Consider the following 13,289-nt stretch of genomic DNA (forward strand, 5'->3'; position numbering starts at 1 on the left):
ATCCCAGCCTTAGGTCTTTATGCATGGACTATTCATGTTCGGTATTCCAGCTTCCCTATGTAAAATCATAGGTGTTTGGTTAATTGGTCTCTAAATTGTCCTTATATTTGATTATGTGCGTGCGTATTGTTTGTTCTTGTGATAGATTGTGATCTGTGCATGGTAATCCTCACCTTTTTGTTCAATAACCACTGGCGATGGGCTCAAGTTCCTCAGCAGGTATAAGCAATGGTTCTCGATGTCACAAGTTCAATTTCAGTGCAACCAACTACTTTCATAAGATGTTTACTTTGTTAGAGTCCACACATGTGCAGTTAAACAGAAGAAGCCAAGAGGCACTGGTCTGTACTCAAATTTACAGGAGGCATGAAAAAGTGGCAAAAATGAAGCCATTGCTGATAGAAGACCATAAGAAGTAATGGTTGTAGTTTTCCATTCTAACAGGAAGCGTGGAAGAAGGGGCTCTATCAGATGAGACCAAATTATGATTATATGATTATTTTGGTTGACATACAAACCACTTTTAATGATGGAAAACTTAACACACCATCTCCAGGGGAACATCCTGTGGATCTCCTTTTCTTCAGCAGGGAAAGGGAACAGTTGATGGGAAAATGAACAAAGGTAAACACAGTAAACACTACATTAAACAACTTTAAATATAGTCATGGAATGATTTAGATTAAAACATAGTTGTGAGACTGATTCACCCAGTCAAAGTCTAGATCAAAATCCAATTGAGTCTTTTACACAGATAGTTTACATCCAATCTGACTGAGTTTGAGCTACTTTTTCTCTACACCAGTGGTATTTCACTCCAGACCCGGTGACCTTGGTGCAACATGAGTCACCTGGCCAAATTACTTGCCTTTGATCTCATTATTTGACTCAGTTTTTTTTTTAAGCAAAATGCGTCTAAAAGTTGCAGGACGCCGGTCCTTGAGAACGCTACATAGTCTATATTTGGGGGCTGTAATTTTTGGGCATTTTAACCTTTTTATATGCCTCTTCTAAATTAGATCAAGATCTCCTGAGTGAGTTACATGACATAAGACAGTTTGTACTATGGGAAATGGTAAATATCAAACCGCCTGAGTCAAAGGTCTCACTTTGATGACTCTGCTTGTGGTTCCCTGAGTGTTTTCCTGAGTCCAAACTACCCAATAAGCTTCACAGGTCGAGGATACACACGCACACACACACACACACACCCACACGCACATGCACACACACACACCCACACACACACACACACACAGTGGGCCCCGCCAGGAAAAACCAGCCCAAATCCTTACAGCATAATACTTTAAATAAATCACGCCACAGGAAAGAAACAGCACAATCATTGTTTATGGCAGAGCTGCGGCGCTTATCTTCAAAGCAGCAGATCCTTTTGAATTTGTATCAGGTCTCAGACGAGCAGCAGCAGCAGAAAGAGAGGAGTGACTGAGGCACAAACATTAATCCAGAGGGTCTGCAAGAAAACAAGGGGAGAAATAGATGCTATTAATTCACTTTGGCCACAATAGATTTGTTAGCTTCTTTCAGGCACATCCTCCGTATAATCCAATGTCTGAGTCTAACCAGTTCACACGTTTTTAATTAAACATGCAACAGAAGCAGCAGCAGGGCCAGACTGCTGCCAGGAACGAGCCCTATAGGACAGATTGTCTCACAGGTCTGAGACCAGTTTCGATTAATAATTAGGTCTAATTACGACTAAATGTGACGCTGTTGCATGCTGGCATGTGGGATCGAGCCCAGGCTCTGATTCATGAGAGCTGGGATGTTAACCTACCACTGAGCCTCAATCAGTGCGTGGACAATAAAACACTCTGTAGATCTCCTCAGTTCAGCAGATAAAGACTCTTATCAGAGTTGAATACAGTTCCTAATTTACAAAGAATAGGGCTGTTTCTGAGGCATGAGTGGAGCTTTGAACTGATTACAGCTTGAGGTGGAAAGGAGCTAGACTGATGATTGATGGCTGGGTGCAGGCATGACTCACAGTTCTGAGCTGACTTCACAGGAACATGCACACTGGTATCAGATAATGTATTATCAGTCAACAATTACTACCAACATAGTGGCTTTTAAAGAAATCTGCAACACCACAATCATTTTACAGTCCAGACAACTTAAACTTATTAAGTTTAAGTAACATTTTAAGAGGTTTTTCTATTGTCACACTGAATCTAATCCTAATCCATTTAAAGTCTCATCCTTTTCTATTGTTCTATTGCCTGATATGCTTGTTTAGAAATTGTATTTGTATTACTTTAATTTCCACTAAAGCCCAATTTAATGCTCAGTGGAAATGATTGCTTCTGTGTTAAGATGCTATGTTTCCCATCAAGTTTTGCTTTGCTTTGCTGTTTTTTTTAATGTATATTTTGTAGCATTTATTTACAGTAATCAGACAGGAAATGAGCAGAGAGAAAAGGCCTCCTTACATGTGGCATCCTCTCTCCTTCCACACCAAATGGCACAAGTAAGTTTGACATTAGCATCAGCACTTTTGACAGATTAGTTAAAACTGGATACATTTTTAAATGTATTTTAACAACTTTACTCACCATAAACTAAACACAGCCAAGATGTGCTGATTACCAGAAATAACTACCTGGTTAAGATGCTTAACTTGCAAGTTTCACTAAATTCTAAATTCTACAGAAGATGCTAAGGAAAATTAAATATATAATGATAGAAGTTTTTGGTTTTTTTAACATTATGCAGAAGCAAATTTACTTAATTTAAATTTTCATTATTTTGTCAGCTGTAACACTTTCTAAAATTCATTTTTACTGTTTAGTGTTTCAGTTTTGCGTGCTCGTATGCTCTAATAAGGCATGCACTTTGAACAACCTGGTAATAAGTCAGACTCTGAGCTGTGACTGAAGTTTGATCTGCATCCTATTTCTGCTCAGGACTGGGAGGAGCATCATTGTATTCTCATAATGTTATCATGTTAAGCCTGTTTGCACCATGTAATCCTCTCAGTGGGTCTGATGTTTAAGGCTGGACTCAACCGGGCTGGGCCGGGCCGGGCCGGGCCGGGCAGGGTGTTGTTTACGCAGGGGTGTGTGGAGGCTCACACTCACCCCTGTGGGTCTCGGATCAGATCTGCTGAACCTGCTCAAACATGGAATGGAGTAAATCTTGATGCTGGCCTGCTGAGTCCATACAATACAGCACAAAGCAACACATTCCCCATGCTGCAAAGATCATAGTTACCTGAGACAACACTGTTATATCCTCTTCACACCTTTATAAAACAATGCATCCCATGACTCATTGTCATGGGATGGAGCTGGAATACAGAGCTTCATTAGCGGGACTTTTCCAGAAGAGGTTCGTCGACATGGAAGATTTTGCAGCTGTATTAGCTCGATATCCGTGATAGAAAAAAAGGTGGAGAATTAAAGTATTTCAGTTGCTTCTGCTTCATCCTTTTTGAAAACAAAACCACAAATCTTTTCCCTCTAAAGCTGTAAAATTTGTCCCATAGATCCGAAGCAAGTTGCTCCCTTCATGCGGCTGCAGCAGGAGCGCTCACCTCCACCTGTGCACAGCCTGAACATCACTGATGGCAAAGAGAAGACAGAGAGGAGCGTCCCATATATGAGTTCTTTTCCAACACAATAGCACATTGTTAATTGAACAATCCCCATTCAGAAAGCACAGTATCCATTGAGAACAAGCACTCTGCTGGTTTGGGTGTGAGACAATGCTCTGATACCTGACTCACAACCAAATGATTGGGTTTTATTTAAAAAAAAAAAAAACAGGAGCAGTGGACATGTTAAAGGAATTATGTGTAAATAAGGTAATTAAAGCTTGGATAACCTGATTACATTTTAAAATGCAGGTCCACGCACTGAGATGGCTTGTTGTTGAGAATAAAGGTCCTCAAAGTATTCTAAGTGTTAATGAGACATAACAAAGAGCCAATAAGTCCAAGCAGTTAGTAAATCGTGCCACATCAAGTCATCGACACACTCCACAAGGAGGATGAAGAAGATGGCTGCTTAGAAGGCTACCTGCAAATATATTAATGTGAGATTAAGTGGAAGGAAAAAGTGTTGTAGATAATATGGGAGGTTTTCTTTCATTTTCCTGTTGGACTTTTTACCTTTCCACACTTCCAAAAAACATGAATAATGACAATGAAATCACTGTTCTTGATTGAGCAGTAAACTGTCCTGACTTAAACTAAAATTTCCTGAAACTGATAATTGGGGTTCAATATGTATGAACAAACATGCATATTTGAATTGAATTACAGAAATAAATGTACTTTTTATAGTGTAATCATGTATTAATATGCAACTGCATATGTTCACCATATGGTCTCAGGAAACATTTGTGCGCCTCTGGGATTTTGCGCGTGCGACAAAAACTTTTAAGAATCAGCGCTGTGACATCAGATGAAACGCATGCGAGGCTGACGTTTAGCTGAAACGTTGCGTTGTTGTATCACGCTGGGTCATTCAGGTAAATTAATTAAATCCATTAGCGCTTGTCCTCACTACGCATTGGAGTGTGCGTCATGATCAACACTGCTGATGTGGATTCAATGTCTAATTCTAACGAGCTGCGACCCAACAACCATAACACACAGCAGACACACGCTGGAGTTAAATAAATAGGGCTTAATGGTCAAGCTATTAATTATATAGTCAGTCAATTTGCTTTTTTTTTTTCTTCAAGGTAAAACATTTAATTTTACAGATTGAACCGTCATTAGCTCTGCAGACGCCTCCAGAGCAGATATAGTGACAATGTCGAGCTTATGGACGTTTTGGAATCTTTGAGAAAAAAAAAAAAAAAAGAAATGCATTAACATTAGACTCAAACAGTAACACCTGTGATTGCATAAATGTTGTATTATGTAGGCTATTCATTAATTTTTGATTTTATTTCTTTCTTTATTTTTATTTTTTTAATACCCTTTATTTAACCCCGTTGAGATCTTGATCTCATTTTCAAGAGGGACCTACAATACACAGCAACCTGGTCACAAAACAGAACAAATGTATACATATGCACAAGTGTAAAACAATATAAGACCATTTAAAAGCAGTGACACCGTTTAATAGAATATCGTTGCTTGTTTTATTTTAAGAACCGCTCGAAATAGATGCAATAAAATCAATTCTGACATCTTGAGTTTGGCCTGGAGCTGGAGCCATCACACAGCAAGCATGCAGTGTGATGGCTGCAAGCATGCAGCCATCACAAAAAGTCAATTATTTGAATTCCTTTCTTAGTCCGGAACCCAGTTCCTCTATTATTATTATTATTATTATTATTATTATTATTATTATTATTATTATTATTATTATTATTATTATTATTATTATTATTATTATTATTATTATTATTATCGTCACAGTTCTGATTACAGACACTCCGTTTTTCAGTTCGAACACGTGGAACATTCAAAATACATGCAATGCATGTAAACGAAGAAATTAAATAAACAATAATAATAGAAAATACAAATAAGCAAAGAGAAAGATGAAACCACGTTGAAGTAAATGTGCATCTAATTTTACACAAAAACGAGGCAAAAAATCATGATAATATTTTTAATGTATTTTTTGTAAATATTAGAGACTTTAAAGTAGTATTAATGTATTTTCGCTCGTCTTTTGTATGTAAAAATGTAGAAATGAAAGGTTGGATAAATTATACAATATCAAAATATATGATATATTAAAAAAAAAAAAGAATTAACAGTTAAACTGCCAAATTTAAGTGATTTACCCCTTTTTTACATTCGGAGGAACAACAACCACCAAAACTGAGAAATATAAATAAATAAAATCTGTTACTTACTACTGAAAAATATTTAGTTTTTTTTAAATGAAGTGTTAAAATGGTGGAATTTACCAGAAGTTTACATTCAAGATGCAATCCTGTCTTCCTCTCTCTAAACCAGATAAACTTGACAACGTTAAGTTGTGCTGAGCTGATCTCCCTTCTATTCAACCGGTCCACTATCTCTCCTTCATTCTTGTACGTGGTGCAAATATTTGTGCGCTTTAATCGTGCAATAAACACGCCTTGATCATGTTTCTATCGCTTTGCTTGTTCCAGTCCTGTAAAATGATGATGGCCAATAAGAGCTGAGAGCCTCGATGTAATTAGTAACCAGCTCTATGTGCTGAGGGGTGGAAAAAAAAATAACTGATGCTTTTCTTCCCCGCTTCTTATAGGTTTATTGATTCTGTTTCTTTGCAGAAGGTAAAGTTTGCAATGTACCTTTAATGAGTGAATCAAAGGAAATGTGTTCTTAAAATTAGATTTACTTCACACAATTAAAAGTCTAACTTAAGGTGAACTTATTCAACTTTGGGGAATTGAATTTGGTTGATAATTTTATAGTTTTGTGGAGACAAATTGAGGAAAGGGGGCAAATATACATTGGCGCATTGTGTAGACCAATTTTGCGGGAATTTACAGGTTTGTGGCAACATCTATATATGTTATGCTAAGTTTAGTAGAGTCTCAAGGCGCCCCATGGGACTGGGGCGTGATGGGCCCCAATCACCAACCTGAAGATTCACACCTTAATTCCCCTCCTCCCGGCATCCCATTGGCGGAGCCGGGCTCTTATATCCCGTCACTCGTCATCACCGGGATGATGACGTTGACCCGGGAGCAAAATCCCGAAAAATCAAATGAAATATGCATTTCACCCCGGTGGCCCCTTGTTTCCAGTCATGCGTAAACCCGCTGGAGAGTGAGGAGGGACGGCAAATGAGCGAGGTGCGCTCCTCCAGTTCGGTGTCCTCCAGCCCTGTGTCTGTCCACTCGGAGTCCAGCTGTGCCAGTCCGGAGCCAAAGTCCGCCCCGGCGCAGCAGAGGGTCAGGAGGCCGCTGAACGCCTTCATCATCTGGACCAAAGAGGAGCGCAGGCGGCTGGCGCAGCTCAACCCAGACCTGGAGAACACCGATCTCAGTAAAATACTTGGTAATTTTGTTGTCTTAACATTTTTCCAATAATGAGTTGATAAAATTCTGACTTATAAGTTTTTTTTTTGTTTTTTTTTTGACAAGACCGACGACCTAAGTGAACTTTTCAAATAATTAGGGCCCTTTGGAGGCCTGAGGGCCCCAAGAGAGATTAAACCGCAGTGAATGGTAGTTGGTAAAAGTGCATTCAGATTAATTAGAATATCAAGGAAACTGTATTTGTTTGTTTAAAAAAAAAAAACAAAAACATAAAAATCAGGGTTCTTTTCTTTTAGTGGTCTTAATATAGTGACATTTTTATTTTGCGAATACAGATTTTTCTGAAATCTTTAATAATAAAAATAGCTCAAAATACATCACCATGTCGAATTTAATTAGCCTACTCAATTAAATTGAGTTTTGTTTTTAAATTTTTCTTTTTTATATGTGCATATATGTCCTTTCTAAGTTAGAATGTCTTGCTTGCGAGCTTCTCAAAGCACTCTTTATTGCCTGTTAAACTTAAAATACTTTTTAAATGCTCCTTTAATTTGCATAGATGAAGCACTTTGTGAGCAACCAGAGTACTGTTTAAATGAACAGAAAATAAATGTATGAGTTTCACTTTCTGAAAATGAGCCTCCAAAGGAGGTTTAAAGTTTTGTAAAAAAAAAAAAAAAAACAACAAACAAACAAAACAAAAAGAAATAAAAGAAAAAAAAACAGGAAGTCCTCACAATAGTCCTCTTTAGAGTTCACTTTAACCTCAAAATCATGCTTATAAAGATTATTCATCACAATCTCTTCTTGCAGGAAAACAATGGAAGGCTATGCCCTTGGCTGAGAAGCGTCCCTACATGCAGGAGGCTGAGCGCCTGAGGGTCCAGCACATTATTGATTATCCCAACTACAAGTACAGGCCTCGTCGGCGGAAGCATCTGAAGAAGAGCCTTAAGACCCTGTCTACAGAGGCCTCTCCTGTCTGCAGCTCTGGCTCCAGCATTCCCTATAACCTCACCGATTTGCTCCAGAACCACCAGCAGCAGCAGGCCTTCCACAACTCACCTCCTTTCCCTCATCCATCCCTCCACTCTAACAGATACATCAACCCAGTCATCCCTGATTCTCAAGCAGCCACTGCAGCCGTCAGTTTCTCCAGTGGCCCTGCTGTGTGCTCAAACCCTCCTGGGTACCAGCCGCAGCCTCAGGTGTACTTTAGCTCCCAGCAAAGACACATGCACCACGGGTTCTCCTCGTCTACAGCTCCTCCAATGGACCAGAGGGAATCCAGGCTCTACGGGCTCCAGCAATGCCCAGCAGGACTTTCCTTGGACTTTTACTTAGAACAGGTTCAGCTGGACATGCTGTATGATTTAGACCGGAGCGAGTTTGAACAGTACCTTGGTCCAAAACACCACTGGTCAGACTAGCAGAGCAGCTAAAGAGGAGGATGCTCTGAGTGATAAATCTGATCAATGTGGTCTATTTATTAAAACTGTCTCACTTCAATTGAGAATAACTGACTGCATGTTTGCAGTCAGTTATCTTCCTCTGTGATGAGTTTTCATTGTCTTCCAATGTTGAGATATGAAAATAAAGAATCAATGAATAACTCCAAATAATCTCATAATTATGTTGTTCATCTTCTAAAACAATAAAACACCCCAGTGTTAGATAAGTGGCTAAAATTGCTACAAATGACAAAAGAACTCCATTTAAATTACCAATTAGTATTCATAATTACACTTCCCATAATGCAACATGATTTAGAAAACTTTTCATTTTAATTTAGCAATATATCTCCACAAAACAACAAAATAATAATAATAATAAAAGATTCTCAAGAAATCTTAAGTCCCTAAAAGTCACAGTAAATATTACTTTCATTAAAAAAATAAACTTGACTGGCGTTAGTCGCTTGAAAAGGTGCTATTTAGAAACCGTAATGTATCCTGGTATTCAAGAAATAAGAAAATAAACATCTTTGGCCAATTGTTTTACATTTACTGACACACATCGCAAATATGTCTTAGGAACCTTGGAAATAATACCTTTAATTGCAGAAAAATTCAAACTTAGCTGTTTGTATGAGTCAAACAGCTATTTCGACTCATACAAAATAGATGTTTAGTTACTTTTGACCTTCTGTTTCTCTGGAATAGAAGTGTGAAATGAACAAGAACTATTTTTTTCTAAATTCCCTTGTAGTGATCTTGCAGTATACATGTGAATGAGAGCAAATTATTTGAAATATCTGTTACATTACACACAGTAGGAGCCATTCACCCTGTTTAATCTTGAGTCTCTTGGCTCAGCGATGGAAGCCGACTGGGCGCCAAAGAAATAAACTTCCCAACTTCCTGTTACATTTTAAAACATCTCACAAAGGCTCTAAAAATATGCCCCAAAATCGACATATCCCCAAACACTCATTCTGCCAAATGTTTACCCATTTAGGAGAATGTTTACTTCCCTGCCCGGTATTTTCTGTGTCAGAGCCTCGAGGTTAAACTCGAGGCTCTGACAAGCCTCTGATAAATGTAAGAATGCAAGACATCCCTCCAAAATTATCCCATGCTATGTGAATGATTATCCCACCCAGTGATGCATTTTTGTCAATGTGTCAGATTTTTTTTTTTTTTACCTCATAGAATGATTTATCAGTTGAAATTATTGAGATGTCTGAAGTGAAAGAATTATTTACAGGTTATTTACAGGCAAAAATAAGATACTAAGGCTGAAATAAGATCACACACATTATAGAATACACAACATTTTTTTCCTCAAGAGTTTGACTGATATTTTTTTTTTCTGATTTACTTCAAACTTGTTCCACAAAAACATTGAAAGCATGACTCTTGTCCCAACTGAGATTTGAAAATCTGCAACTTTGAAAAAAGTTAAGAGACCACTGCACTGAACCCCAATGAAAAGCTCATGCTTAGTCCACCAAATATTGATTTCTGAACTCTTTCTAAATTAACATGAACTTGTTCTCCTTGTGTTATTTGAGGTCTGAAAGCGCTGCATATTTTGCTGTTATTTTAACCATTTCTCATTTTCTGCAATTAAATACCAAATTTTTGCTTGGAATTTTGAAAACATGTAGTCAGTAGTTCATAGAATAAAATAACAATGTTCATTTTACTCAACCATATACCTAGGTACATTGTACACAGAAACTTGGCAGCAGAATATCCTCTTGAAAATGTGTAGTTTATGCATACAAAAGGTAACTACCACTGCATAAATGATATGCTTATTTATACTTCTGAGAAGAAGTTCTTTAGTATTTGAAGGGATGCACTGCTGCAAAACTTTATTATAATATAATTTTATAGTCTTTGTGATGTTATTACAAATATTTAACTGATAGCACCACAATTATCAGTTCCTACTGGTTTGTCAATCTGCAAATGGGGCTTGTGTAAGATGAAAGTAACTTAACCAGGATCCATATTCTGACTCATAAGTCAAATGGAGTGCACCAATAAGTGATCAAGTTATCAATAATATTTGGTAGCTGATTTCCTCCAAGTTCTCTTATCATTCATAATGTTTGTTTATGTCGATATGTGACATTAATTTTAAACTGCAAATGTATGAAATGAACAAACAAATAAAAAAATAACATGAATAAACAAATAACATAATAAATCCGATGAGAACACAAGAAGTGTGGACATGCGTCCACCCATGAGTCAGAGAAACATTGGGAGGAAGTGGAAGAGCACAGAACCAAAGGGAAGGATGAGAGAGCATAGGAGCTGATTAGGAGAAGAAGGACTTGCAGCAGTCTGAAACCACCTGAATGAGCGGAAGAAATCTGACGTCAGTTCAACTCCCAGGACAACGTTACAAAACAAACTGCAACGAGAGATGCAGAAAAAAACACAGGGACGCTGAAGATTCTCTGTGTAACAACAATAAAATCCACTCTCGGGCCTTATATTTCCTCTATTGTTTGCTTAAAGTCAAAGCTGTTTCTTGTTTTCCTTGAAATGTGGTCCCTCAGCAACAATTAATGACCAGTTGCAGGAACTTCCTGAAGGAAAAACAACTGTGTGATATCATCAGAGATGCAGATGAAATTTTCATCAACAGTAGCAGAAATACAAACTATAGGTGCATACTTTTGTGACACAAAAGTTATTGCATTGGGTTTTTATTTATACAATAAAATGTGTGGAATAATTGCACATACTTTATTTCATGGCTATTTAAAACATTATGATACTGGTGAGACATTATTCCATTTGTCAAAAAAAAAAAAAAACCTGCTGGGAGCTGACAGGAATATGTCTGAGCTTATCACTGCCGAGGAATGTGTGGAATCCGAACATGTCAAACATGCCGTAATCCAGAGGAAACATTCCTCAGCCATAAAATACTTTCCATCCTCCAGATCAAATATGTAAATACTCCAACTCTGTATGTACATTGTTGATACAGGAATATCTGGAGTTTATATTAAACCTATAAAAAGACAAACATTCTTGAGATTTTGTGTGCCATTTTTAGGTTCCTCTTCTTTTACCGTCTGTTCGACGGTCATCAATAGTTTCCTGTCCTGAGTCTGGTTTGGGTAAAGCTGAGGCTGCCGTCTGCAGATGATTCCCATCCAAGTATTATCCAACAGGGACGTCTGCTCAGGGAGGAAACTCAAACAGGAAAACAGTGAAGTGACATACTCCACAGTTTCTTACCCGGCAGAAGCTGTGGAGCAAATTGAAGGTTTCATTATTTCCTCTTCAGCAGCAGCAAAATTTAGAGACGTGGGAAAACTTTCTGGTGGTTCAATGAGTTAAACATCTGTTTGATCACTTCATTAAGCCTAATCATGAAGTAATTGGGCCTATCAGATTATCATGACTTCATCAAATTGCTCCCAAAGAGAAGGTTCAGCAGCTTTTCACCTGAAACTACATCAAGATCAAGTTATCTATGATAGGTTTCTTACCGCATCATGCAAATGGAAGTTCTTTATTTTTAAACTTTAGAGAATGGAAAAGATGGAAATGCTATGTTCGTAAGCCTAATTTACCATTTTAAGTCCTTCTATTTTTGAGACATGCATAATGGACTTTAGTAAGCACTATCAGTTAACAATCAAGTTGTTGTGAGTTAGTTGTCTGCTGTCTGTCACCTCAAATCACGTGTTAGAGTCACTGACAAGTTGTAAAATGCTGGTTTTTCATTTTTGCTGTGAAAATTCTCATTCTCTGTAAAGAAACTCAACTTTATTCATTCAGTAATATTACTTTTGCTGTTTTATATGTGCCTTTCAAATTAAGCGGTATGATAAGCAGTTTTGTAAAAGACCAAAAAACATAACAGAGAGGACACTGACAAGTTCTGGTTGGGGAATCTATTGACAGCACAATTATTAAGGCTCCGTTTGGGCCTGAAAATCTCAACTTTGGGTAACAGAAATAATTTCTCTTTTTCTGCAGAGTGTGCGTTGACCTTTAATTGTGCACTTTGCAAATTTGGCTTACAACTGACAGGAAGTCTTGTTTTCAGATTGTCATGCAGTTTGTTTTAGTTTTATTTTTAAGTAGTGACACAGAAGCTGGTCAGAGTTGATCGAGGATGGATGGAGATAAATACAACGCAGGCCTGGAAGGAAACTTGTTGACGAGGGCAGGGTTCAACTTCCAGCAGGACAATGATTTAAGCCATACAGCCAGAGACACGATAGAGTGATTTAGATCAAGTCATGTGTCAAAATGGCCTACTTAAAGCACAAGACCAAATCTAATTAAGTGTCTGTAGAAACACTTTGATAAAAAACACGTGTTAACAAATAAACTACAAATAATCTTACAGAGATTAGACTGTCAGGCAAAACCTTCAGTGTCTGGATGTGCAAACCTTCTTGATACAAAAAAGTGCAGTTGTACTGATTCAAAAAGTCTTTTGCAGAAGTGCAAACATTTCGGTTGTATTTGTTTAGGTATATTACTTACACACTCAATTGAACATATTGAAGTTGGTTGATTCTATGTGACAGAAAACAATAAAAAACAAATTGATGTGTACTGTAATTATGTCAAATTATTTAAGTATAGTCAATTTAACCACATAGGCAAAGTGGATAATTGAAAGACGAGCAAAGAAATGTCAGGGCTTCAAAAAATTATTAACAGAAGATAAACTATATTTAAACAGGTCTTAAAAGATGCAAAACATCCTCATCTACTGAATGTCAGCTTGTCAACTAAGAATACTTTACTGAAAATGTTCATCTATGATACAAAATAATTTGTCAGCAAACTGGCATTAATTCAAAGAATTTATGTCTAAGACTTTAAAAATGATTGCAAGAA

The 13,289-nt window shown here is 37.4% G+C and overlaps 1 protein-coding gene across 1 annotated transcript; it reads left to right on the forward strand.

Moving 5' to 3' along the window:
* The first annotated feature begins 6,759 nt into the window (after positions 1-6,759).
* Positions 6,760-8,390, forward strand: sox32 (SRY-box transcription factor 32). Its single transcript, XM_055037768.1, has 2 exons — positions 6,760-6,979; positions 7,774-8,390. Exons 1-2 carry the CDS (start codon positions 6,766-6,768, stop codon positions 8,388-8,390), a joined length of 831 nt encoding a protein of 276 aa, XP_054893743.1. The 5' UTR covers positions 6,760-6,765.
* The last annotated feature ends 4,899 nt before the right edge of the window (positions 8,391-13,289 follow it).

The sequence above is a fragment of the Poeciliopsis prolifica genome, unplaced genomic scaffold, assembly GCF_027474105.1.
Source record: "Poeciliopsis prolifica strain line A6 unplaced genomic scaffold, Auburn_PproV2 SCAFFOLD012, whole genome shotgun sequence".
Classification (NCBI taxonomy): Eukaryota; Metazoa; Chordata; class Actinopteri; order Cyprinodontiformes; family Poeciliidae; genus Poeciliopsis; species Poeciliopsis prolifica.